Source organism: Vulpes lagopus, chromosome 4, assembly GCF_018345385.1.
Source record: "Vulpes lagopus strain Blue_001 chromosome 4, ASM1834538v1, whole genome shotgun sequence".
NCBI classification, from domain to species: domain Eukaryota; kingdom Metazoa; phylum Chordata; class Mammalia; order Carnivora; family Canidae; genus Vulpes; species Vulpes lagopus.
This window is the reverse complement of record NC_054827.1, coordinates 122,257,225-122,284,147: the sequence shown is the minus strand read 5'-3', so window position 1 is coordinate 122,284,147 and position 26,923 is coordinate 122,257,225. Positions and strand designations below refer to the sequence as shown.

Sequence of the window (26,923 nt, the reverse complement as noted above, 5' to 3'; positions counted from 1 at the left end):
GGGTTGGCTCGGCAGTTGAGTGTCTGCCTTTGGCTCAGGTCATGATCCCTAGGTCCTGGGATCGAGTCCCACATCAGGTTCCCTCCGGGGAGCCTTCTTCTCCCTCTGCCTATGTGTCTGCTTCTTTCTCTGTGTCTCTCATGAATAAATAAATAAAATCTTAAAAAAAGAAAAAACAAATACTGGTCAATGAATTGCTCAATGCTAAGAGAACAAAAGAATGAGGATTTGAGGTGGATGAAAATTATCAGATGGGGGCTTCTACTTCCACTCATGATGTACACAGTTGAAAAGAAAGAAGTGCTCCCACCTAACAAGGAAGGTAAGAAACACAATTCATAAAATCATCCCTTCCTTGAGCTCAGCAGAGAGCTGAATATTCAGCAGAGTACTGATCCCTGCGTGTATGTGAGGAAACTATTAAAGTCTGGGAAAAGTCATCCAGAGGGAGCAGAACACAGTACACAACACTCAGGAATAGGTCCTGCCCCCAGAAGCCATTTTGAGAAAATTCATAATTCATGGGAAAATAGGTAGGATACTCAGGAATGTCCTTTCTCAGGAGTGGGGAATAATTAGCTATTAAACCTGTCTAATAAAACATAAAAGAAGACCAGAAAGGATCAAACTGTTTCCAAGTAACTTGTCCACAATAAAGCTCAGGAATATTTATAAGAATGCAAAAAGGCCTATCACCTGACAAGGTAAAATCTACACTGTCTGGCATTGAAGCAAAGATTACCAGGCATACAAAAAAGTAGAAAAAATGAACTCATAATGAGAATACTCATCTACTGAAACTAACCTTTAATGGATACAGATATTGAAATTACAGACAAAGACATTAAAAAATTATTATATGTATATCCAATATGTTGAAAAAGTTAAGTAGAGACATGGATGGCATATAAAAAATATCCAAACTGTATTTCTGGAAATGAAAGCTATAATATTTAATATAAAAATATACTCATTAGAAAAAAATACTCATTAGGATTAACAATACATTTGACATGACAAAAGAAAAGATTAGTGAATTACACAACATAGTAATAGAAACTATTCAAATTTAAAAGGAAAAAAATTCAAGGAGAAGAAGAAAAATGAGTTTCAGTGAGCTGTGGGGCAAATTCAAGTGACCTAAGGTAATTGCAAGTGGAATTCCCAAAAAGGAAGAGAAAGAGGAACATAAAAAGTATATGAGTACTTTATAATAATCTAATAGTATTCCAATTTGATTAAAAAACATAAATCCACAGATCCAAGAAACTTGATGAACCCCAGAGAAACATGAAACAATTATACCAAGGTACACCACAATCAAATTTCTCAAAACTAGGGCACCTGGGTGGCTCAGCTGGTTAAGTGTCTGCTTTGGCTCAGGTCATCATCTTATGATCCTAGGATTGAGTCCTGAGTTGGGATCCCTACTCAAAGCAGAGTCTGCTTCCCTCTCCCTCTCCTACTTCCCCTCTCCGTTTGCCCCCCTTCACTCCCCACTCATGCTCTTTTTCTCTTTCCAATAAATAAATAAATAATCTTTTTAAAATTCTCAAAACTAGTGATTAAGATAAAAAGTGTAAAAACCACAAGACTTATTTATTTATTTATTTATTTATTTTAAAGATTTTATTTATTTATGAGAGATACACAGAGAGAGAAGCAGCTTCCATGCAGGGAGCCTGATGTGGGACTTGATCCCGGGATTCCAGGATCACACCCTGGGCCGAAGGCGGATGCTCAACCACTGAGCCACCCAGATGCCCCAAGACGATACATTTTGTGTAGAGCAACAGACAATGAGGACAGTACATTTATCATCAGAAACAATGTGAGAAGAGAATAAAGGAACATCTTCAAAGCACTGGAAGAAGAAACTTACAACTGAGAATTTACACACATACAAAAACTTTCAAAAATAATACTGAAATAAAGACATGTTCAGACCTACGAAAGTTGAAAGAATTCATCAACAGTTGACCTACACTATAAGAAATGCAAAGCCAATTCAAAATGAGTCATAGATCTAAATGTAAAACCAGAAATGAAAACTTCTAGAAGAAAACAGGATAAAAGTCTTTGTGATCTTGGTCTTTAGGCAAAGATTTCTGAGATGCAACACCAAAGACATGATCCAGATAAGAATACATTGAAAAATCAGGGTTTGTTAAAATTTAAAACTTCTGCTCTTCAAAGACAGTGTTCAAAGAATGAAAAGACAAACCACAGGATGAAAAAAAAAAGCATATATCTGAGAATGGACTTGTATCTAGAATATATAAAGAACCCTTAAACTTAATCATAAGAAAATGAACAATCCCTAAAAAACATGCAGAAGATTTGATTTGATGCTTCTTGAACAAGAGAAACGAATGCCATGGGTGGCTCAGTTGGTTAAGCATCCAACTCCTGATTTTGGCTCAGGACTTGATCTTAGGGCCATGAGTTCAAGCTTCACATTGGGCTTCATGTTGGGTGTGAAGCCTACTTAAAAAAATTAATGCCAGATAAGCACATGGGAAAATGATTAACATTATGAGTCTTTAGGGCAAGACAATTAAAAACACAATGACATACTACTACATCTATTAGAATTAAACAGACTGACCACAGTGAGTGCTAGGAAGGATGTAAAGTGAAGAAAACAGAACTCTTATATGGCTGGTGGGAATGGCAAATGGTGCAACCACTTTAGAAAACTGCCTGGCAGTTTCCTAAAAAGTGAAACATACATCTACCATATGACTTAGGCATTTCACTTCTCCAAGAGAAAATAAACTGTATGTCCATACAAGGACTGTACATGACTGTGCATAGTAATATCCCAAGCTAGATAAGATCTTAAAAGTGGAAACAGCTTAAGCTTAAATATTGATCAATAGGTGAATTTATAAACAAACTGTGGTACACAGATTCAATGAAATACTACTCAGCAATAAAAAGGAACAACCTATTGAAATACAGAACAACATGGCTGGATTTCAAAATAATGCTGAGGGGAAGAAACCACCAGACCAAAAAAAAAAAAAAAAGAAAAAAAGAATATAGACCATGTTATTCCATTTATGTAAATTTCCAGAAAATGCAAAGTAATCTGTAGAGACAAAAAGCAAGCCAGTAGTTGCCTGAGGACATGGGTGAAGGTTGTGGTGTGGGGGAGAGGAGAAATCATAAAAGGACACACAAGGATACTGTTGGGAGTCATGGATATGTTCATTGTCTTGATTGTGATGATGGTTTCATGGTCATATACATATTCAAAACTTATCAAATTGTTCATAATATGTAAAGTTTGTTGTATGCCAATTATACCTAAGCAAAGCTGTTAAAGGATGAAGTTCTATTCCTGGTAAGATACTAGAAGTACATGCTACTGAACATAGATGTAAAGCTTGGACAGGATGCAAAGGGCAGCAATTTGAAAATGTGGTAAACTAATAGCAGCAGGCAGACTGGGGAAGCAGACCAGCAGTTGATCCTACCCAACAGGCAGTGAATTCAGCATTTCCTACTCTTGGTCCTAGACATGAGGCCAGTAGCATGAGGTGCACGGCAGAATAAGATTACAAAAGCTTCCAATTTCTGGCTAGGAACCCAAAAAGAAGAGAGTGCCAAAGAACTAGAAATCAACTAGGAAGACCATGGCAAAGGAGGAGGTTGGGAAAAGGATACCACAGCATTATTTATAAGCTTGAGGGTCAGCCTCAAGCTGCACACGTGCAGATATCATCTTAAACAGTATACCAAAGACTCTGAGAACTGCACCAATAGATAAACCATGGCTCAATCCCAACTGATCACTGTGTGGCCATTTTGGGGAATGTCTGAATAGCACTGCAAAGGTCTTTAAAACTGAACATACACTGAAATCACAGCTCATGGAGAACAGGTCACAACTTGCAACCTGAACCTAACCAGGTAAAACAACCCACTAAATAAAAAATCACAACATTTCAATGAGATTTCTAAACAAGACTGAGATTCATAATACAATATTCAAAATATCTGGGATACAACCCCAAATTACTGGACATGAAGAAATAGGAAAATTTCAAATCATGTGGGAAGACAATGAAAACACATCAATGACGAGATGATGCAGATGTTGGTATTATCTGACAAAGAGTTTAAAACTACTATTATTAAAATGCTCTAATATATTTATCATATATATTACTGAGACTAGAGTTGAATCAATTAAATCAACTATTCTCAAACAGTTCTTGAATAAACCATAACCTGTTAACAGTTAATTAAAATGTCAAAACATGGGATCAACCGAAGACAAAAATATTTTACATTTTGCTATTATCAGAAATAATATGAAAAAGAACACAAAAGTGGGTGGTAACATGCTTCAGCAGTCAGTTGCTAACAATGACTTACTTGTAGGAGGGTTTGTGTGTGAGAAATTAGCTTTCTGGAAATGTCGAAATTAGTTATAATACGATTTTATTTTTTAAAGATTTTTATTTATTTATTCATGAGAGACACACAGAGAGAGGCAGAGACATAGGTAGAGGGAGAAACAGGTTCCCCAAGGGGGGCCTAATGCAAGATGTGATCCCAGGACCCTGAGATCATGACCTGAGCGAAAGGCAAATGCTCAACCACTGAGCCATCCACATGCCCCAAGATTTGATTTTTAAGTAATTTTTATACCCAATGTGGGGCTCGAACTCATGACCCCAAGATCAAGAGTCACATGCTCCACTGACTGAGCCAGCCAGGTGCCCCAAATCTGATTTTTGAAAAATACTGGTGTACTTTGTGCACTTTAAACTAAAGAATATAATTCAGACTCTAGTCATTTTTGTGCCACCAGCATGTAACTTACATAGTATCTGGTTAAATAATGTACAGCTGGATTCCATTTTACATGTGAAAAAAAGCACAAAAGTTCCATAAGGAAACAGGTGTTAGGGATGCCTGGGTGGCTCAGTGGTTGAGTGTCTGCCTTCGGGTCAGGTCATGATCCTGGGGTCCTGGGATTGAGTCTCGCATCGGGCTCCCTGCATGGAGCCTGCTTCTCCTCCCTCTGCCTATGTCTCTGCCTCTCTCTGTGTGTCTCTCATGAATAAATAAAATCTTTTAAAAAAAGAAAACACAGGTGCTAAATCTTTAAATAATTTTGGAGCTGAGGAATGTCTTTCTCAGATGACACAGAGAAGAGTCACCATGGATAATGGAGAAAGTACTGCTACCATTGTTCATAACAATGTCAAGAGCTGACAGATTCTTTTTTTTTAATAAATTAATTTTTTATTGGTGCTCAATTTACCAACATACAGAATAACACCCAGTGCTCATCCCATCAAGTGTCCCCCTCAGTGCCCGTCACCCATTCCCCCCCACCCCCCACCCTCCTCCCCTTCCACCACCCCTAGTTCATTTCCCAGAGTTAGGAGTCTTTATGTTCTGTCTCCCTTCCTGATATTTCCCACACATTTCTTCTCCCTTCCCTTATATTCCCTTTCACTATTATTTATATTCCCCAAATGAATGAGAACATATACTGTTTGTCCTTCTCCAATTAAGAGCTGACAGATTCTTAAAGGCAATCTAGTAACAGCTATTAAGAGTAAAAATATACTATCAGCTGACCTAGTAATTTCACACCTGATAATCTATTCCACAAAACTACAAGTACCAATACACCAGGGCATATGTGTGTGATGCTTGCTGCAGCTGTACCCTTCGAGGGCAAGTCCACCAGCAGAGCAATGGCTAACACAATGGCAGAATGGGTGCTAACCAAAGTGAAGCAGGACTTTGTCAGATGACCTGCAGGGATTCTACCAGCTATTGCTGGGAGAAAGTCAAGAGGCAGAAAAATGAAACTCTATTCTGCAAAATAAATAATGACAAAGTCACTGCATGCTTCTGTGTGTACGTGTATAGCTACACATGAGTCTGTACAAGATTCCATTAGAAGTCTAGAGAGAAATATGGATGAGCAAAAGTTAGGTTGCTAACACAGCCTGCCACGGGCAGAGTGTACTGGGACTGGCTGTGGTGAGGGAGTGTCTATGACAAACACAACACATGATGGAATCCCATCCATGTACATGTGTGTGTCTGTGTACACAAGGAGATAGCTAAGCAGACAGTTGCCAAACGTTAACAGTGGCTGGCGGGGTTGTGGAGACTTAGGTGTCGTTTACTTTATTATTTATATTTTCATCTGTTTGAATTCTTTAGAATTACCATTCATTGTTTGTACACTAAAAAGTCATTTTAAATGTGGCAAACAGAACGTATATTTTAAAAATTAAAGGGCAAAAGAAAATAGAGAAAAATAATTCAACATTTTTCAAAGGGAAAATCTTTATTCTATAAATTTCCCACACCACTAGGAAAATATACATCCTCCAGGGACACAGGCAAATGGTGTGGATAGACAATTCAGGGAAGAATAAGACATCAATACTTGATGATCTAACACATCAATATCACTTATATTTCAAAGGACTAGGAACTAAAAACTCAAGTCAGGAAAACCTTAACCAAAATGAAAACTCCCTGTATTGGCAAGGATGTAGGAGAACAAACGTCTCACCTGTTGTTTGATGGGTGAGAACTTTTTTCTGGAGGATGATTTACCAATGTAAAGCCCGAAAATACACATATACTTAACTGAGGAATTCTGTATCTAGGAATGCTATGGAAATCATTAGAAAAATGCACCCAAAAATATATGTACGTTTATGGCATCTCTGGATAAAATAAACACAACTGAAGACAATCTAATGACTATCACCAGGGACAGCCATTAAATGGAGTATAAAGTGGCTGTTAAAATGATGATGTGGACTTCCAATGGAATATGGTGGCCAAATGCACACATTATGTTTATACCTTCTCTTTCCAAAAATTCAATTAAAATAACAAAAAATAAATAAATAAAACTAGGGTGCCACTAAAAATCTGGGAGGAGTGCTACCCACAAACCAGAAACACTGGGGATTCCTGGAAGAGAGTAAAGCACAGCAAGAGATTAATCTGGAAATATAACAGAAAATTTGAACTTACAACCATCTATTGGCAAAAGCAAGGACCTCATAAAAAGTTCATTCTCCCAGTAGAACTTCTAAATCACTCTTTGATGAGAAGCAGCAGCTAAGAGAACAGGTGCATCAGACACCTTTCAGAGGAGGAACTAGTGTTAGTACTGCTCATGGTGAGCCACGTAAAGACCACAGAAGAGCTCTCTAAAGTAGGGCATCCAAAGAAAGACCTCCCTAAGGTAGGTGCAAAGTCCAGAATGTGTAGGGCCCTGAGCAAGTCCGCAGCTCCTACAGGGCATGAGTCTGCACAGCCCCATACCACCACCTGCCACATGCACAGGGTACCCATACACGTAAAGGCCAGAAAAAGGCTGGTGGGATGCAGTCCACACCGGTGACAGGACCCATGGGGTAGACAGACATGTCACTAAGGGAAAAGGACACCAAATTGTTTTTACACATGTCCATGCTATTTGAATTTCTTTATCATGAATGTATACTCATATAATTATATTTTATAGTGCATATTTAAACAATTAATATATTTAATTTGCATATTTAAAATAATTCAAATGTTTAAATCTAAACATAGATTCAGGTCAATATTAATGCATGATATTAAGACATCATAAATAAAATTTGAAAAATATAAAATAAAAGTGTGGTTTTATTTTGGTAGAAAAACAGTGTTTTATAAATACGTGTACTTAGCAAAAAGTCAATACAGATAGACACCAAAATGTTAGCTACAGTTAATTCTGCATGGTGGAATAACAGGTGATTTTTATTAGGTTCTTTCGTTTTTGCTTTTTTACATTTCTGTATTAACGTATTGTTCTGCAATGAAAAATTAGTAGTGAATCATCTTTAATTCAAAAATATGAAGCCACTTAGTTTTTATTTTTTAAAAATATTTTATTTACTTATTTGAAAGAGAGAGTAAGAGAGCACAAGTTGCGGGAGGAGCAGAGGGAGATGGAGAAGTAGACTCCCCATGGAGCAGGGAACTTGACTCCGGACTTGATCCCAGGACCCTGGGATCATGACCTGAGCCAAAGGCAGATGCCTAAATGACTGAGCCACCTAAGTGCCCTATAAAGCCATTTAAAAAGCTAATTGCTTTGAGTGTTATTAAAGCTGCATCATAAATTCAAGAGTATTTATAGTTTTTTTCATCAGAGACAGACTGAAGCAACAACAAGGGAAAAGAGGAGGTCACTGGAGCATCAGACAGTCCAACACTTTTCTGGACATCAGAAGCCTCCTGTCCAGCACAAATCTGCAGACAAGGAAGGGGGAGTGGGAACGGGGTGTTGCTTTTGCCCTCATCCCCAGCACTTTTGACTCTCTGGATGGAAAGGACCCCTCACTAACTCAATGCTTTGTGACAGTAGAGGGCATGTGTCTTATTCCCAGAACATGGTAGGTGCTAAGTAAGTATCAGTCAAGTGGAGAAGCAGAGTAAAATACATCAGCAATGGGGCCCCTCTTAGAAATGGAAAAGTGTGCAGGCAAACACACGTACAGGCAAAAATTCAACTCAGAGGCACGGAAACTTGGTGTCTAACAGGGAGAGCTGACTTACCGGATGCCTGGCTGAAAGTCTTCCGGTCACAGTTCCAGTCTGATTCCACATAGAGGAAATGGAGCCCTTTATCAGTTAAAAAGAATCAGTTTCAGCTCTGGCAATGCCACATGAAGTCAAGAACATCCTGACCCTTTAGTCTCCCTGCACATAGCACTCAACACTCACTGCTTTCCTGCCTAAGTCCACCAGCTGCTGGCCCTACGCCCTGAAACCTGAAAGGTCCCTGGGTGTCAGCAACCTGCTGACGAACAAGGAGGTTCCCCTTAACCGTGCAGAAATGGCAACAGGACATGTAGGTCTTTGTGTTCCTTCAAACCACTGTGTGTAGGGAGAGGAGGATCACATGCCACAGGGGCTGTGCTACCCAGACAGGGCCAGTCACAGCACACCTGACTGCAGGCTCTTCACGTGTGAACTAGAACAGCATCTCCCTGAAGTGAGCAAAAGAAGAGGGGAGGGACAGATTTAAGAGTGTCTGGGCTGCCCCACAGCTTCCTAAAATGCAGCTCCAGGTCTGAAGGCATGATGGCAACTCAAGCTATAGAGAGACCTGAGAAATAACAAAATTGTGTCTCACGGCTCAAGAATATTTGATTTCATCGTTAACTAAAACTCTAGTAAATTGTATGTGTATCTGAAGCCACATGGAAACCACATCCCCAAGCACAGTACCTCGTTTAAGTGCAGTTACCTTTCTCACAAAAGCTAGTAATCCATCCACAAAGGCTGACTTGGTCTTGTGAACCTAGGTCACATGGACAGAAGTAATCATTTTCTTGTTTAAGCATTGGAACAGGAATTCACATCAAAGCAGTGTTTCACAGAGTGTTGGGCACGTGCGGCTCACGTGTCAGCTCCAATTACTCCAGGGGGCCCTGAAACAGCCTGGTGTGGCACCCAGAATTAAATAACAATGGCCCACAGAGAAAGACAGCACCCTACCTCCTTTTGCGGGATAATTCTTTTCACAGAAACATTGCAGAGATAAATGGAAGGTCCTGAATCTCCATCCTCCCCTGTGCCCTAGGGTGCCTTTAGTTCTCTTCCAATCATTTCATCCGTTCAAGGAGAAGGAATGGTGCCATGACCAAGCCCTGTCAGCTGCCACACCTCAGGAGAGCAGCAGGACACAGATTAGGGAATGACAGACTGATGGTACAAGCGGTGGCCAAAGTTATGGATGTGGTTCATGAACATCAGAGGATACATGGCAGGCACGTGAACAGAGGAAGCGTGGGCAGCTGAGGAAGAAGGGGGCTTGACAGCAACATGAGGGGGCCATGTTAGTGACAAAAGGGAGTGTGTCAGCGAACATGCTCAGGAGGCTGCGGGTAACCTCACCAGGCCCAGGGCGGGGGAGTAGGACAAGGCCCAAGAAAGAGGCTTCTGAACTCCATGGTGGTAGAATTGAGCCCACAGCAAAGCCGCCCCATGACAGTGAACACATCCCCTTCCCGTCTTCACTTGTCTTCATCCATGTGGGACCCTGTGACCCACGGCTGAGTGGGCTGACTGTGGCTGGAATGGAGCTGAGCGGGCTGCACCAGAGCAGCACTGGTACCAGGCTATCTTGAACAGGTGCTGTTCCCTTCAGAACACTGCCAGGGCTACTTTTGTGATGACGGATTGGTCTTATCAGAGGCGGTGCCATATGGCTCCCCTCCCTCACCCACTCACTCACTCACACACAAAGGGAACTTACCCGCCTATATTCCAGAATTATCTTGGGTAATGGATGAAGGTCCTGCAAAGCGTTTAACTGAAAAATGAGAATAAATGTCACCAATATAATTCCTTCATTTAATTTTGACATTTTGAAGACTTACTTTCAGTTGGAGAAAATCCTAATAATAAATGGTCTGTATTGACCGTATTTTCCAAAGTGAAGATTCATAATAAACTCGGCTTATCAAGTGTCTTAATCTAAATCCCTTGCAAAATCATTGCTGTCCATATGGGAGCTAAAGACACTTCACACAAGCTTGGAAACAAGATTCCTCCTGAGATTTAAATTCATGAAATCTAAATCCAGGGTATGTAAAATACCACGTAGGAGAATGAACTAAGAAAATGGCTACAAATGTGTAACTCAAGACTTTAGGAACACCCAACATTTCAATCACAGTTATCCTGGCATGAAGTCTGGGGGGTGACACCAGAATAGGATGATGGATTTTAAAACTCATTTTAAAAGGTCAAAACATTACATACGGACAACATAAGATCATAAGAACATGGTTTGCTCGATTGCCAACACAGTGAATACGCTTAGGTACAGCCATACACACGGCGCATTACAGGTCCCCTGTGGGTCCCTGCCCTCCCCTGCAGGTAACCACCACTCTGACCTCCACTGTTAAGGCCACCTTCCCTAGCTACCTTCCTTCCTATCAAACTTCCTATCCTATCACAGGTACTCTGTGTGTGGCTTTTGCCCAACATGATGGTTTCAGGGCTCATCTGTGTTGTATGAAGCATCATGTCCTGTTTTCAACTGTGTGAATGCAGGACAACTATATTTTATCCTTGATGGATACTAGTGGGTGGTTTATGGGCTATGATGAATAGTGGTACTGTGAACACTGGGAGTCTGGATTTTGGTTAACTTCTGTCTGCAGCTGTGTTGAGCAGAAACACAGAGAGGAGTGGGATTACAAGGCCAACTGCAGCAGAGGCAACAGCAGGCAGTTCTCCCATGTAAAGGCACCAGTTTGTGCCCCATCAGCACCACATGAACGTTCCAGTTGCTCCACATCTTTGCTAACACACATTGTTCCAGGCCTTAATGAGAGCCATCCTGGTAAATGTGAGGTGATATTGCATCATAGTTTCATATGTATTTCCCCAACAACTAATGCAGTTGGACAGTGTTCACATACTCATTGACTCAATAGATATCTTCCCTCATTAAACCCCTGTTAATGTCTTTTGCTCATCTAAAAAGTTGGTTTGTGTGTCTTTTATTCCCCCTTGATTTATAGGAATTTGTAATTCTGGACAGGGTTTTTTTCAGTTGGTTATATTTACTGGAAATCTCTTTGCCCTCTGTGACTTGCTTATTTACTTGTTTAATGGCATCTCTTCAAAAACAGAGATTCTTAATTCTACTATCATCCAATTTATCAATCTTTTCCTGTAAGTGTGATGTATTTTGTGTCCTGTTCAGGAACATTTACCCACCTCAGGATCTTGAGGATTTATCCTTATGGTATTTTCTACAATCTTCATTGTTTTGCTTTTTACATTTAGATGTAAAATTTGCTTGGAGTCTATTTTTGTGTATGGCATGAAATAAGGGGTCATTTATGGAGGAAGCCCTCCTTACTCACTGCTTTGTAGAGCCGCCGTCTCAGAGATCATGTCTTTCATACTCGCATGTGGACTCCTCATCCTGTGTCCACTGGTCTATTTGTTTACACTTGAATTGACACTATACTGTCCACTTAGTTCCTAGAAATCCCTATTGATTTAGGATTAGTCTTGATGTCCAACAGACTAAGTCCTCCAGTAGTGTTTCCCAAGATCACACTGGCTCTTAAATTTTTGCACTTCTGTGTCAATTTGGTAATCAGCTTGTCAGCTTCTACAAAAAAACTGCTGCTAGGGTTTTAATTAAGATTGTTTTGAATCTATATAAATCACTTTGAGTAACTGATGCTATAACTCTTACGTAACACTGTAAGGCATGGAATTGTGTCCCTGTCTGTTTGAATAAAGACTGAGGACCCTAGGGTTGTGGCTAGCCACAGAATCATAAACCAGAGAGCCAACACGGTATCGTGGGAGTAGGCACTGCTAAGGGGGAGGCATCCTACCTCAGTACAACCCAGAATTGCCATTTCCTTAGAAAAGCTATCCCCAGAGGGTTGAGAGTACATGAAAACACTTAGCCAAGAAAACTGCTTAAGATCGGTTAACTCTCCTTATCCTGATACCTTACTCACAAAGTAACTTTCTAACCACAGGCTCCCTGTATCTCTCTACTTGAGCCGTCCAAGAACACTTGAAAAGATTTAAGTATTTGATCTCATGAAATTTTGGACAAAGCCTTACCAGCATTGGTTCATGATCAGAGGCAGTGCCGCAACCGCCTACCGCCCTGCAAGCTTTATCACACGCTCCATGCTGGCCCCTGACCACACATTCTTCTCAGCTCCCTTCTCTGCGTGGCCACTCCGTAGCCTCTTGTTGGCACCTCCTCTTTCCTGACCTCTAAGTGTCAGTTTCTCAGCATTCCGTTCTGTGGTTATCAATGCTAGCTGGCTTATGAGAAACAGCCGGGAGCTTCAAAGACATGCCTGGGCCTGGGCAGTCTAGCCCACAGACACGATTCTGTAGATCAGTTGCCACCCTGCGTATGGGTGTTTTTCCAAAGCTCCAGTCAGGGTAAGGGACCACCATCCCAGGGCAACTTTAATAAAAACTGACTACTTTCAAGTATGCATCTCCAGCACAAGACCTCTCACTGCCCAGACAGCTCCTGTGACATCTCTGTCGTAATATGTCTGAGAATGAATGTGTGACTCTCCCTGCAAACTGCTCCTCTCTGTTTTTCCTGACTGGTGGCCTTTTCTATCTGCTCAGTTGCACAACTGAGAAAACCAAGAGCTACCCCCACAGTCCTCTGTGGACTCACATGAACTCACATGCACAGAGTTTCTTTCTGCTATGAAAATTTGTCTGTTGCTTCACTGTCACAACTGTCACTTGGACTGCTGAGCCTTCAGTCCCCACCCCAGAGTGACAGCCTATTAATGAGACTCCTCCTTTCTTCAACCAGCTATATGAGTGGACTTTTTAGGACATAGCAAATATCTGTTAGGATGGGCAGGATCCACTGACCACACCATGCAATGGCAAGAATGCAGAGCCACAGGAGCTCCTGCTCACGGATGGCAGGAATGCAGAATGGTACAGCCACTTTGGGGATAGTTTGTCAATTCCTTGCAAAACTCAGTATACTCTCACCATACGATCCAGCAATCATGCTCCGTGGTATTCAAGCAGAGGAGCTGAAAACTTATGTCCACACAAAACCTACACACAGATGTTTATAGCAGCTTTCTTCCTCACTGCCAAAACTTAGAAGCAACCAAGATGTCCTTCAGAAGGTGAATGAGTAATAAACTGTGGTCCATTCAGACAATGGACTATTATTCATCATTAAAAAGAAACAAGATATATGGGGCATCTGAGTGGCTCAGTGGTTCAGCGTCTGCCTCTGGCTCAGGTTGTGATCCTGGGATCTTGGGATTGAGTCTTGCATTGGGCTGCCCACAGGGAGCATGCTTTTCCCTCTGCCTATGTCTCTGCCTCTCTCTGTGTCTCTCATGAATAAATAAATAAAATCTTAAAAAAAAAAAAAAGAAACAAGCTATCAAGTCAGGAAAAGACATGGAGGAAATTTAAATGCACATTATGAAGGGGAAAGAAGCCAATCTGAAAAGGCTGCATGCTGTAGGATTCCACCTACAGGACATTCTGGAAAAGGTGAAGCTATGGGGACAGTGAAAATATCGGGGCAGGGGAGGGCGGAGAGGGGGTGTGGGTGGAGCATGAGAGTGTTTATGGCTGTGAACTACTCTGTGTGATACCATAAGGGTGGGCACCTGTCCTTACATATTTACCTAAACCTAGAGAATGCAATAGAAGCATTGACTCCTGAGGTGAACTATGGACTTTGGGTGATGATAACATGTCAGTGGAGGTTCATCAAGTGTAACCAATGGTCCCACTGGTCCCACTGGTGGGGATCCTGATAGTAAGGGAGACAGCGTGAGAGAGGGTGTTGTAGGTGGGAGGAAGGCAGGATATGATACTTCTTTGTACTTTCCACTCAATATTGCTGTGAAATAAAATATAAAATCTAATCAAAATAAAAGCCTGATAAAATCATATCTAAGATCATAGTTGCGCCCTCACTTGAACTGTCCCTGGCTTCCCATTTTACTGAAGTCCACATCCCTCCCCCATGGAACAGGAAGGGTTAAGGAAAGACAGCAGTCTCAATTTTGAATTTAGATCCATGTACATGTGTTCCCTAGTAAAAGTTCATCTTTTTTAAATGCACAAAATAGTATGATTTGATCAGTTAAAAGGAGAGGTTAATATGATTTACATCAATCATATCTCTGTGAAAAATAATGAAGGCCGTTGTGATAATTCTGTCTATAAGAAAGCACATTGACACCAAAAGAGTTAGGTTTCCTTCTGTAGTTGTTGGTTGTCTGGAAGAGCGAAGGAGCAGCAGAGGGAAGGGCAACACTGCCAGCTGGTGCTGGGACAAAGAATAAGTTGGCCAGAGACCCTCTGCTCAGGGCCACCTGAGGGGAGTATGTGGTTTTACCAGGTTCCGCTGCTGCTCCGGCTATCGGGCATGGTGGCCCTCTCTTCCATGCAGGTGTCAAATCCATGCTGGTTTCTCTGGGAGGATGGGTCCTGCTCCCTGCTGCCCCAGATCTCAGTGAACAGAGAGACATTTGGCTCAGCCCCATCAGGTGCTAGTTCTGGCCGTTTGGCTCTGAAGTTGTACTGAACAAGTCAAACGAAAGCTTTGATCTGCACAGTTTACATCCTAGAGCAATAAGCAAGCCAGTAACTAAGGTAACTTCAGGTGCAGGAAACAAATGCCTGGAGGCATTACTCTTGTTTCTGTGACCAGGGGAGGTCTGTCTGAAAGCAATACTTAAGCCAACAATCAGAAGCCACTGCGCAAACTCCAGAAGAGTGTCCAGACCAGGAAAGAGCTCGTGCAGAACCTGTGAAGAGCAAGTGTGCTCACGGGACACTGGGTGTGAGGGGAGCTGGAGAAGGGACAGGGCCAGACGTGGGACCTGGGGACACACTAATCTAAGTGTCACAGGAAGCCCCTGGAACGTATGTCAGGTGAATGACATGATGTTTCTAATGGTGTAAAAGATCACTCTGCCTGGATGTGATGCATAACCAGCAAGGTAAGAGCAGCTGGGACACTGCTTAGGGGGCTTTGCAGGACTGTGAGTGGGAGGTGACTGAGCTGGTGACAGTGAGGAGGGAGGGAACAGGCACACTCAAGACCTATATTTGCAGGTAGAGACTGTAAGGCTGGCTGCAGGGTAAGGCTGGAAGAAAATCCAACACAACTTGTAGGTTTCTGGAGGAAGTAGCTAGCTAATAATCACAGCAAGTACTTGTTAGTTTTTGAGAGCTCATATGTCAGGCATGGTCCCAAACACTGTTTTACACACAGGCACACATATACACTTGTTAAATACTCACAAGATTGCTATAAGGAAAGGACTGTTATTATCCTTCTTTTATAGATCAGGAAACTCAGGCACAGAATAGTCAAGTACATGCTCAAGCTGTGCAGGTAGTTGTGCTAGCTGACTCCACTGCCCTAACTCCACTCACTGTGGGTTCCCAAGGACTCAGGAGGATGACGGACGTCCACTGAGGTGGGGAAGGGGCAGATTCAAACCCGCTTCCTGACACATCACTCTATATGTGTCCCTGATTCACTCAAGAACTACCACCTGAGCCCACTGAGGGCTGCACATGAGGGTAGTCAGAAGGCAGGGGACTCTGGCAAGGCCAAGATGAGCAGAGCATGTGGTGCTGTTGGCCACGTGTGCAGGGAGGGAGGGAAGCTGCTGCTAAGTCCAGTGCAGGACACAACCCCGAGAACCCATGCTGGGGGCCCCCAAGTCCACTTACTTACTGATCCCCACTCTGCATGCTTTCATGAATCTTATGGATTCTAAACATCTATTTATACTCTGTCATTCTGTTTTTAAATATGTATGTTTTAAAGATTTATTCATTTATTTTAGACAGCAAACAGAAGAGGGAGAGGCAAAGAATCCCAAGTAGACTTCCCCTGCCTTGAGCACAAAGTGTGACTCAGAACTCAATCCCATGACCCTGAGGCTACAACCCCGGGGCCAAAATCAAGAGGCAGACATTCAATCCACTGAGCCACCCAGGCATCCCTATACTCTGCCATTCTGATAGAGCAGACTCTCACTCCTCCCTGTCCTTTAAAACACAAGCTCCTCTTAGGGGAAAGGTAGCTTAAACTTTCTAAAATAAACCTAGGAAAGGAGAAGACTGATGACCTTCCCCATTTCTAGTTTCTAACAGAGTCGTGAAATAAAGAGGCTGTGACTGGATTGTCAACAATTTGTTTTCAGAACAAAATTCCACCTCATTGTCCTTGGCAGAAAATGAAGTCAATGGATTGCTTCTGGAAAACTAATGCCTGCATCTTTCTCTGTGGTTCATACCAGGAGGGTAGCCTTGCCAGGAGCACCTTGTAGGAGTCACTGCCACACAGCCCACTGCAGGGGGCACAGGCAGGTCTGCAGGTGACTCACATGTGGTATAGACATGCTACTGTCTCAAAAAGAAAGGGACAATTTTTGAACTTACCACAGCTTCTGATGTGGACGGGAGTCTCTGCAGCCCCATTCTGGGAAGAGTCTCCATGGGACTCATCAGGTGCAGCTTTAGCTTGCCGAAGAGGATCTTCAACAAAAGCAGTGTCACTTGAGCGATCTCAGATTTGAGAGAAACCTTGAACACCACTACCCCAGCCATAGCAGCCCACCCAATCAGATGCTACAAGTACACAGATTCTGATTTCATACTTTCCTTGGATTATTCTTTTTTTTATTTATAATAAATTTATTTTTTATTGGTGTTCAATTTACCAACATACAGAATAACACCCAGTGCTCAGGCTTTGAAGGGATAGATCTCATTGTGAGAAAATAGACAACTTAATACTTTCCAGAAAATCAACATAAAATACTATTTATAAATTCAGAATAGATCTCTCTTTAATTCCTAAGAAGTATATTTTATAAAACAAAACAAAACAAAATTTAGCCTTACCTCTTGAAGCTGATTATTACTTGTTATAAGAAACTGCTCTCCTGCAACAAAATGAGCTTCTTGCTCCAATTCCTTGAGACGAGACTGTGAGTGTGACACGAAATCTCACTAAAGGATTTCACAATGTAAGATTATTTAATTTGCTCATCAAACAATTCCCAACAAAAGCTCTTATAAGGATTAAAAAACAGCCTACAATTTATCAAAATGGAAATTAAAAGTACATATTTTGACTCAATGGAAAACTCAGGCTCATAGAATCATTCTCTCCCAAACCTCAGGAAGCAAAGTAAAAGAAGCAAAATAGGAAATAACACATCGAAATAAAGGAAAGAATGAATTCTCCAGGAATATTACTACTAGAAAAGGGACCTAGAATCATATCATAAACTTCAAAACATCCAAAGTATCCCAAGGTAAAAGAGGCAGGACCAAACCTCATGGTAACCATAGTGACGACCCCATAGTTCCCTCCCACCCAGCAGAGAGAGCAGCCACAGGGGACACCAGGGACAATGCTCTGAACAACCACACCCAACCGCATGGGATACAGCCTGGCTTCAAGGGTGGAAGGTCTGGGTGGTCCAAGTAAAAAGAATCTAACCATGTCCCATGAAATGTCTGACACAGAATGGAGCAGAAAAGAGAAGAGCATGCCGAATATACCAATCCCTCACCCCTTTGCCACTTCCGTCAGAAGAAAAGGAGAAGGCAGCCAGGACTTTTAAAAAGTAATTATAAAAGAAAACAGAGAGCAGAGACAAACCAAGCAACCCTGCTGAAAAATCACCTGCATTCTATTCTTCATCAGATGAGAATGGCCTTGAGGCCATTGAATGGCCTCATTGAATGGCCTTCTGAAAGACGTAACAAAGAGGGTCTAGAGAAGTTAGGAGCATGACAAGTATGATACAAGTAAAGAGTATCTAGGCAAAGTATCAGTTAAAGTATGCCCAAACTCCACAGTCAAAGAAATAAATGAGAAAAAGAAAGCCAAGGAACACAGCATCAAAGGACAGACAATGGACCCCTTCAGGCGTAAGCCATACCTCAGGAACAGAAACTCTGGTGACAAACTTTTGGAGCTTCCAGTTGAAACGGTACAGTAAACTTGCACATTAATGTACTCCCTGTGTTTAGGCATAAGAAGAAATGAATAAATACAAAAAGAGCAAAGCAAAAAGACAATTTCTTTTTTTCTAAAGATTTTATTTATTCATGAGAGACACAGAGAGAGAAGCAGAGACACAGGCAGAGGGAGAGGCAGGTTCCATGCAGGGAACCTAATGTAGGACTCAATCCTGGGACTCCAGAATCACGCCCTGAGCCAAAGGCAGATGCTGAACCACTGAGCCACCCAGGCGTCCCCCCAAAAAAGACAATTTCTTAAAAGAAACACAGTAAGACAGAAACAGCTCTTCAGAGGAGGAAAAGATACAAACTACAAAGTGGCAGGCAGAACTGAGGCCTAAGCCCAGCTGGGCTCTGGGCCCTGCAGCCAGGCTGGATGCCCCATCATACCACGACATCATGCCACAAAGCAGGGACTGAGAGGAAGCTGGGCCAGTGTATATCAGTTACCTGCTGTCATGCAACAAAGCAGACCAAAGCAAACGCTGCTTTGTCCCCACTTGTGTGGATCAGCAACTTGGGTAGGACTCAGCTAGGTGCTGGTGCTAGGGGTGTGGCCCCATGAGTAGGGGTGTGTGCATCTTTCAATAGATTCATTTCAAATTGTAGCCCGTTTAAAAATTATGTTAACCAGGAGCCCCGGTGGCTCAGAGGTTTAGCGCCGCCTACAGCCCAGGGCGTGATCCTGGAGACCGAGTCCTGTGTCGGGCTCCCTGCATGGAATCTGCTTCTCCCTCTGCCTGTCTCTGCCTCTCTCTCTCTCCTCTCTGTGTATTCTCATGAATATATAAATAAATTCTTTAAAAAAAAATATGTTAACTGGTGTTTTCTTATTGATAGGATTTCTCTGTTATAGTCTGCATATGAGTCCTTTGTCATATACATAAAAATACAATCAAAATACCAGCAGGGTTTTAAAAAAAGTAGATCAAAGAATTTTTATGGCAGTGCAAAGAGCCTAAGAACAAATACCATATAGAAGAAACACAAAGATGGAAGACATACCACAGGGCATCAGGACGTATTACAAAGCTATCATAACTAAGGCAGGGGATAAGCACAGGATAGACAAAAAAAAAAAAACATGAAATAGAACACAGTCCAGAAAAAGATCCACATTGCATGGTGTTACAATCAAACACACATGGAGACCAGCCTTGAAAATTCCCAGAGCAGATGAAACCAATGTAGTCCTACAAGCAAAGCTTCATCTAGTCTATTTGGCAAGATAAGCAAGGCTAACTTGACCTGGGTCACTTCTTGCTTGTACCTCTGAAAATCATAAGTGAATCTCAAATTGTGCCCCCCCCCCAATTCTAATGTTGTAGTTCATTGCTGTTAAGAATAACCAGATCCTGCCTCCACACCACACAAGCTGCTTTATGACAATATACCTTCGAGCCTTGTTCCATGTCTTGATTTGAGTATCCTGGTTTGTAAACTGTCATTTTGGTGTGTGCACAATAAACTTTTGCTAATCACTACTTCAGTGCTCCACTGGTTTTACTTGTTTTTCTCTGAACTTCTGACAGCAGCAGTCTGACTTGCTACGCATATGTTACTGTAATTCAGCAGGGAAATGATGGTACTTTTAATAAATGATACTGAAATAAATAGCAATCAACCTGGGAAAAAATCTTAACCATACCTAATACCATATGGAAAAATTAACATGAAATGGAAGGTAGACTTAAAATAATACAGCTTAGAGAAGAAAACATAGAATATCTTGACCAGAAGGCAGACAAAAGATATTAGCACATAAAAATCCTTAAACATTTTAAAAAAAAAGGTTCACTGGACTTCATTAAAATAAAGAAATTCTGTTACCCAAAATATCACTATTAAGATATTGTAAAGACAAGCCATAGACACAGACTGGGCTAGAAAGTATTTTAGGTTCTATGAGCCACATATGGCCTCTGTCACATATTCTTCTTTATCTTTGTTTATGTGTTTGTCTTTTGAAAATTATAACAACTGCTCTTAACTTGTAGGACTTATAAAATAGGCCATAGGATGGATTTGGCCCATAGACTATATTATTTGCCAAACTATGGACTGGGAGAAAGAATTTTCAATATATTACAAAAGATTCAGATAAGGAATTTATTACAAAGGACTCACATACAGAATATATAAAGAACTCCTACAAATCAATATGAAAAGGTCAGTTAACATAAATTTTAAAATGGGTGAAGTCTTTGCAAAATTGGATCACAAAAGAGTACATCCAAAATACCATCAAGCATATGGAAAGGTCCTTAATATGACTAATCCTCAGGGAAATGCAAACTAAACTAAATCCACAAAGATATACAATGACAGACCCAGGAGAATAGCTAAAGTGAGAAATACTGGCAGGCAGTATTGGTGAGGATGTAGCAAAGGTCACGACCAATTTCAAGAGGTCTTTGGAAGTACCTTCTACCACCTACACATACCCGGTTATCCAGCAATTCCACTTCTAGATGTAAAACCAAGAGACAGGAGCACAGTTAATGCATATGAATATTCACAGCCACTGTGATCATAGTGCCTACCAATGGGAAAGGATATAAAAAAGCTAAGACATGTTCTTAAATGGGTGTGATACTACAAGTTTTATTGGAACCCACATCTGCTAAATTAACAAAAAAGTGAATCCCATAGCAAAAAAAAAAAAAAAAAAAGCCAGAACCAAAGAGCCCACACTGCATGGTTCCATTTATATGAAGTTCGAAATCACTGAACAGAGTCAGATTAATGGCTCTCCCTGGGGGTAATAGACTAGGAGAGGCAGAAAGGAGGAGCCTTCTGGGTTCTGGAAATATCTAGATCTGTTCTGGGTGGAGTCATGTGTTTGTGTACATATGTAAAAATATATCTAGCTATACGCTTGCAATTTACACCAAGGAGATTCTGGGAAGATGCAGAGTAGGAAGCACCTGTAAATGAGAAACTGCCTCTTGACCTGGATGACAGTTGCAGGGGCAGACACTGATTTGCAGGGGCAGACACTGATGCAACAATAATTTTGGACTTAGGAGTCTATTGAGGGTTTGGGCCTTTCAGGCTTGGAAGGTAAATTGCAAACTATTTTTGAACAATTTCAGCTCTTAGCACAATAGCAGCCACCAATCCCCATCTTCCACTCCCAGCCACACGGCAGGCAATCATCCACTTGTTTCTGGAATAGTATGCAGGAGCCAGGGTGGGCAAAAAGTCCTCCAAATAGGAGGGGATCTGGGCTCTGATTATTGATTCTAATAACACAGGTGCAGACAAATAGGCAGGCAGCCATTGTTGTGGCCCCTCCCCACATTGTCGTAAGACCCTCTCCTGCTAGCTGAACAACTTCCAGGGATTTAAAGGGCCAGCACCCTTTTACATCCCCCTTCATTTTTCACTTTTCCTCTTTTGGGGAGCCAGAAATTAAAGACAAGGTTGTTAGACAACTATTGCTTATGTAAGAAATATTAGAAACAGACTGTGTATGTCCAAGAAAAATCTTGGAAAAAAACATGAGAAGATCTGAAGCTTACCCCTCAGGCTAATCTTTGGCACCACATAGCAGATAGCCTATAGCAACCAAAAAGCAAAACAAAACAACTCACACAAAACAGCAAACCCTGTGATAGGGGGAGAATATGATTTCCAGAGCTACCACATTATCAGATTCAAATGTCCAGTGTTCAATGAAAAATTTCAAGGCATATGAAGAAAAGCATCCCATTCAGAGGGGGAAAAAACCCATCAACAGAAATTGTTCCTGGAAAAGACCTAATGGCAGATCTACCAGACAAATATGTTTTTTTTAATAATAAATTTATTTTTTATTGGTGTTCAATTTACCAACATACAGATTAAAACCCAGTGCTCATCCCGTCAAGTGCCCCCCTCAGTGCCTGTCACCCATTCACCCCCACCCACCCCCCTCCTCCCCTTCCACCACCCCTAGTTCGTTTCCCAGAGTTAGGAGTCTTTATGTTCTGTTTCCCTTTCTGATATTTAGACAAAGATGTTAAAACAACTATTTTAAAGATGCTCCAAGAACTGAAGGAGGATGTGACAAAAGTCAAGAAAACAATGTGTGAGCAAATGAGGGGGATTTAATTGCAGATTTGAGCAGGCAGAAGAAAGAATCAGTGAATCTGAAGATAGGACAATGGGCCTTACAGAGGCTGAGGAACAGATGGAAAACAAATTAAAGAAAAATGAATAGAGCCTAAGGGACCTGTGGGACACCACCAAACAGACAAGCATATGTATTGTGGGTGTCCCATAGGGAGAGAGAGCAAGGGGCAGCAAAAATATTTGAAGAAATAATGGCTGAAAACTTCTCAAATTTGATGAAATACATGAATATAAACATCCAAGAAGCTCCATGAACTTCAAGTAAGAGGAAGTAAAAGAGATCAACACCAAAGGCACATTATAATCAAAGTTTCAAAAGACGAAGATGAACAGATAATCTTGAAATTAGCAAGAGAGAAGTGTCATCATATATAAGGGATCCTCAGTAGGGTCAGTAAGCAGATATCTCATTAGAAACTTCAGAGGGCCAATATTTTCAAAGTACTAAAAGGAAAAAACTGTCAACCAAGCATCCTGCATCTGGCAAAACTGTCCTTCAAGGGCAAGGGAGAGATTGAGACATTCTCAGGTAAAGAAAAACTGAGGGAGATGTGATCACTAACCTGCCCTGGAAGAAATGCTCAAGTTTCTCCAGAGTGAAATGAAAGGACACTAGGTACTAACTCAAAGCAATATGGAGAAATAAGGAGCTCAAAAAAGGTGAATATATAGGCAGTTATATAAATTAGTAATATAGTAACAATTTACCACTGTACTTTTTGTTTTCTCCATCCTTCAAAAATTATGAGTATAAAAGCTAATATTACTGTAACTTCAGTTTGTAACTCCAAATCTCGTTTCCTATATAATTTAAGAGACTAATGCACTTTAAAATTTTTTCAGCTTATGTTTGGGGCACACATGTATAAAGATATAATTTTGTGGCAACAACAACTGAAAGGGGTGGGGACAGAGCTGTAAAGGAACAGTGTTTTCGTGTGTTATTCAAGTTAAGCTGTTATAAACTCAAATTAGAGTGCTATAATGTTAGGATGTTAAATGTCATTCCCATGGTAACCACAAAGAAAATAGCTAGAGAATATACACAAAAGAAAATGAGAAAGGAATTTAAATGATTCGCTACCAAAAAATCAACTAAACACAAAGAAGACAGTAATGTAGGAAATGACAGACAAAAAAATCTATAATACAGGGATCCCTGGGTGGCGCAGCAGTTTGGCGCCTGCCTTTGGCCCAGGGCACGATCCTGGAGACCTGGGATCAAATCCCACGTTGGGCTCCCGGTGCATGGAGCCTGCTTCTCCCTCTGCCTATGTCTCTGCCTCTCTCTCTCTCTCTCTCTCTCTGTGTGTGTGTGTGTGACTATCATAAATAATAAATTTAAAAAATCTATAATACATATATAAAACAGTTTAATGACAGAAGTAATTCCCTTCTAATCAGTAATTACTTACATGTAAATGGGTTAAACTCTCCAATCAAAAGACAGAGACTGGAAGAATAGATAAAAACACATGATCCAACTACATGCTGTCCATAAGAGACAAACTTTAAATTCAAAGATACAGACACGTTGAAAGTACAAGGATAGAAAGAGACACACAAATAGTAACACAAATAGATCAGGGGTGGCTATATTAATATCAGAAAAAAATAGACTTTAAATAAAAAATGGTTACAAGAGACAAAGGATGACATGTATTCAATACAGCAAGAAGATAAAACAATTATAAACATTTACACACCCAATGACAGACCATCAAAATATATCAAGAAACAACTGTCAGAATTAAAGAGAGAAATAGACAATTCTACAATAGTCGTTAGGAGACTTGATTACTCCACTCACAATAACAGGTAGAACCACCATACAGAAAATAAGGAAACAGAGGACTTAAGCAGTACAGTAAACCAACCAGATCCAACAGACACACAGAGCACCACCCAGCAACTACCACACACAGATTCCTCACGTGCACATGAGACATTTTCCAGGACAGACCATATGTTAGGCCACAAATTAAGACTCAAGAGACTTCAAAAAATATTTATTTTTTGAAAGCATCTTCCCTGACTACAAAGCATCTTCTTTGACTACAACAGGATGAAGTTAGAAATCAATAACAAAAGGAAAACTGGAAAATTCACAAAACTGGAAACTAAAATTATTTTTAAACAACCAAAAGATCAAAGAGAGTTTAGAAATTACTTAGAGATTAATGAAAATGAAAATACAATATACTAAAACTTATGGAATGCAGTAAATCAGTAATAAAGGGGAAATTTATAGCTATAAATGCTATAAATATTATAGATATTAAGAAACAAGAAATCTGAAATCAATAACTTAACTTTACAACTTAAGGAACTAAAAAAAAGAACAGACTAAACTCAAAAGTAGCAGGGATCCCTGGGTGGCGCAGCAGTTTGGCGCCTGCCTTTGGCCCAGGGCGCGATCCTGGAGACCCGGGATCGAATCCCACGTCGGGCTCCCGGTGCATGGAGCCTGCTTCTCCCTCTGTCTGTGTCTCTGCCTCTCTCTCTCTCTCTCTCTGTGACTATCATAAATAAATATGTTTTAAAAAAGTAGCAAAAGGAAGAAGATAAGAAACATCAGAGCAGAGATAAATGAAATAAATAGGGAAACAATGGAGAAAATCAATGAGACCAAAAGTTAGTTCGTCAAAAGGATTTTAAAAATTGATAAATTTTCAGTAGATAATTAAAAAGAGAAAACTCAAATTATTAAAATCAGAAATGAAATTGGGGACATTATTCTACAAAAATAAAAAGAATTATAAGAGTACTAAGAATGACTGTACACCAACAAATTGGATAACCCAGATGAAATGGATAAATTTCTAAAATCACAAAACCTATCAAGACTAAATCACCAAGAAATAGAAAATCTGAATAGTCCTATAACAGTCCTTATAACTAGTAAGGAGATTGAATCAATAATCCATCTCCCAACAAAGAAGAGCCCCAGATCATTAGCTTCACAGGTGAATTCTACCAAACATTTAAAGAAGAACCAATATCAATCCTTCCCAAACTTTTCCCAAAAAATGGAGAGAAGGGAAGACCATTTCTTAATTCATTCTATGAGGCCAGCATTACCCTGATACCAAAGCCAGAGATACAAGAAAATTATAGACTAACAACATTTATGAACATTGATGCAAAAATCCTCAAAAAAATACTAGGAATATATTCAAAGAACTATATACCAGGACTAAGTGGGATTTATTCGTAGAATACAAGTATGGGTCAATTCATGAAAACTGATCAATGTAAAACGCCCCATCAGCAGAATGGAGGGGTTATAAGAGTACAGGATCATGTCGACTGATGCACAAAAATCATCTGACCATATTTAACACTCTTTCATGAAAAAAAAATACTTAACAAACTTAAAACAGAAGGGAACTATCTCCACATAATAAAAACCATATAAAAAAACTGACAGGAAACATCATACTCAATGGTGAAAGACTAAAAGCATTTCTTCTAAGATGAGAAACACGGAAAGGTTGCTTGCTTTCACCACTTCTATTCAATTCAACATGGTACTGGAAGTTCTGGTCAGAGCAATTAGACAAGAAAAATAAATAAAAGGCATCCAAACTGGGACAGAAAAAGTAAAATTACCTCTGCAGGTGATATGATTTTATGTGTAGAAAACTCTAGAGCCCATACCAAAAAAAAAAAAAAAGTAAAACCAAAAAAACAAGAAACTGTTAGAACTTTGGAACTTAGCAAAGTAGCAGGATACATCAACACATAAAAGTCAGTTGCATTTCTACACATGAACAATCTGAAAGGGAAATTACAAAAACAATTTCATTCATAGCAGCATCAAAAAGAATAAAATACTTAGGAATTAGCAAAGGAGGTGAAGGACTCATACAATGAAAATTATAAAACACTGCTGAAATAAATTTTAAAATAAATGAATGGAAACATCTCATGTTCATGGATTGGAAAACTTAAAATATTAAAATATGAAAACTACTCAAAGTGATCTACAGATTCAATGTAATTTCTATTAAAATCCCAAAGACTTTTTTTTTCAGAACTAGAAAAATGCATCCTAAAATTCATATGAAATCTCAAGAGATTCCAAATAGCCAAATCTTGAAAAAGAACAAATGTAGAGGATCCATACTTTCTGCTTTCAAAACTGACTACAAATCTACACTAACCAAAACAGTGTGTACTGGTATAAGGACAGACAGAGAAAGAA

The 26,923-nt window shown here is 40.4% G+C and overlaps 1 protein-coding gene across 1 annotated transcript in view; it reads right to left on the bottom strand.

Annotated features, from left to right (window-relative positions):
• The window catches only part of POLN (DNA polymerase nu), a 158,348-nt gene that overhangs the window by 83,211 nt on the left and 48,214 nt on the right, over positions 1–26,923 (bottom strand). The window contains exons 12-16 of the mRNA XM_041753234.1: positions 17,470–17,553; positions 17,005–17,100; positions 10,298–10,354; positions 9,287–9,340; positions 8,593–8,658 (exon numbers count right to left, since the gene is read on the bottom strand). Coding sequence (XP_041609168.1) covers positions 8,593–8,658; positions 9,287–9,340; positions 10,298–10,354; positions 17,005–17,100; positions 17,470–17,553 — 357 coding nt within the window. The remainder of the gene's footprint in view (positions 1–8,592; positions 8,659–9,286; positions 9,341–10,297; positions 10,355–17,004; positions 17,101–17,469; positions 17,554–26,923) is intronic.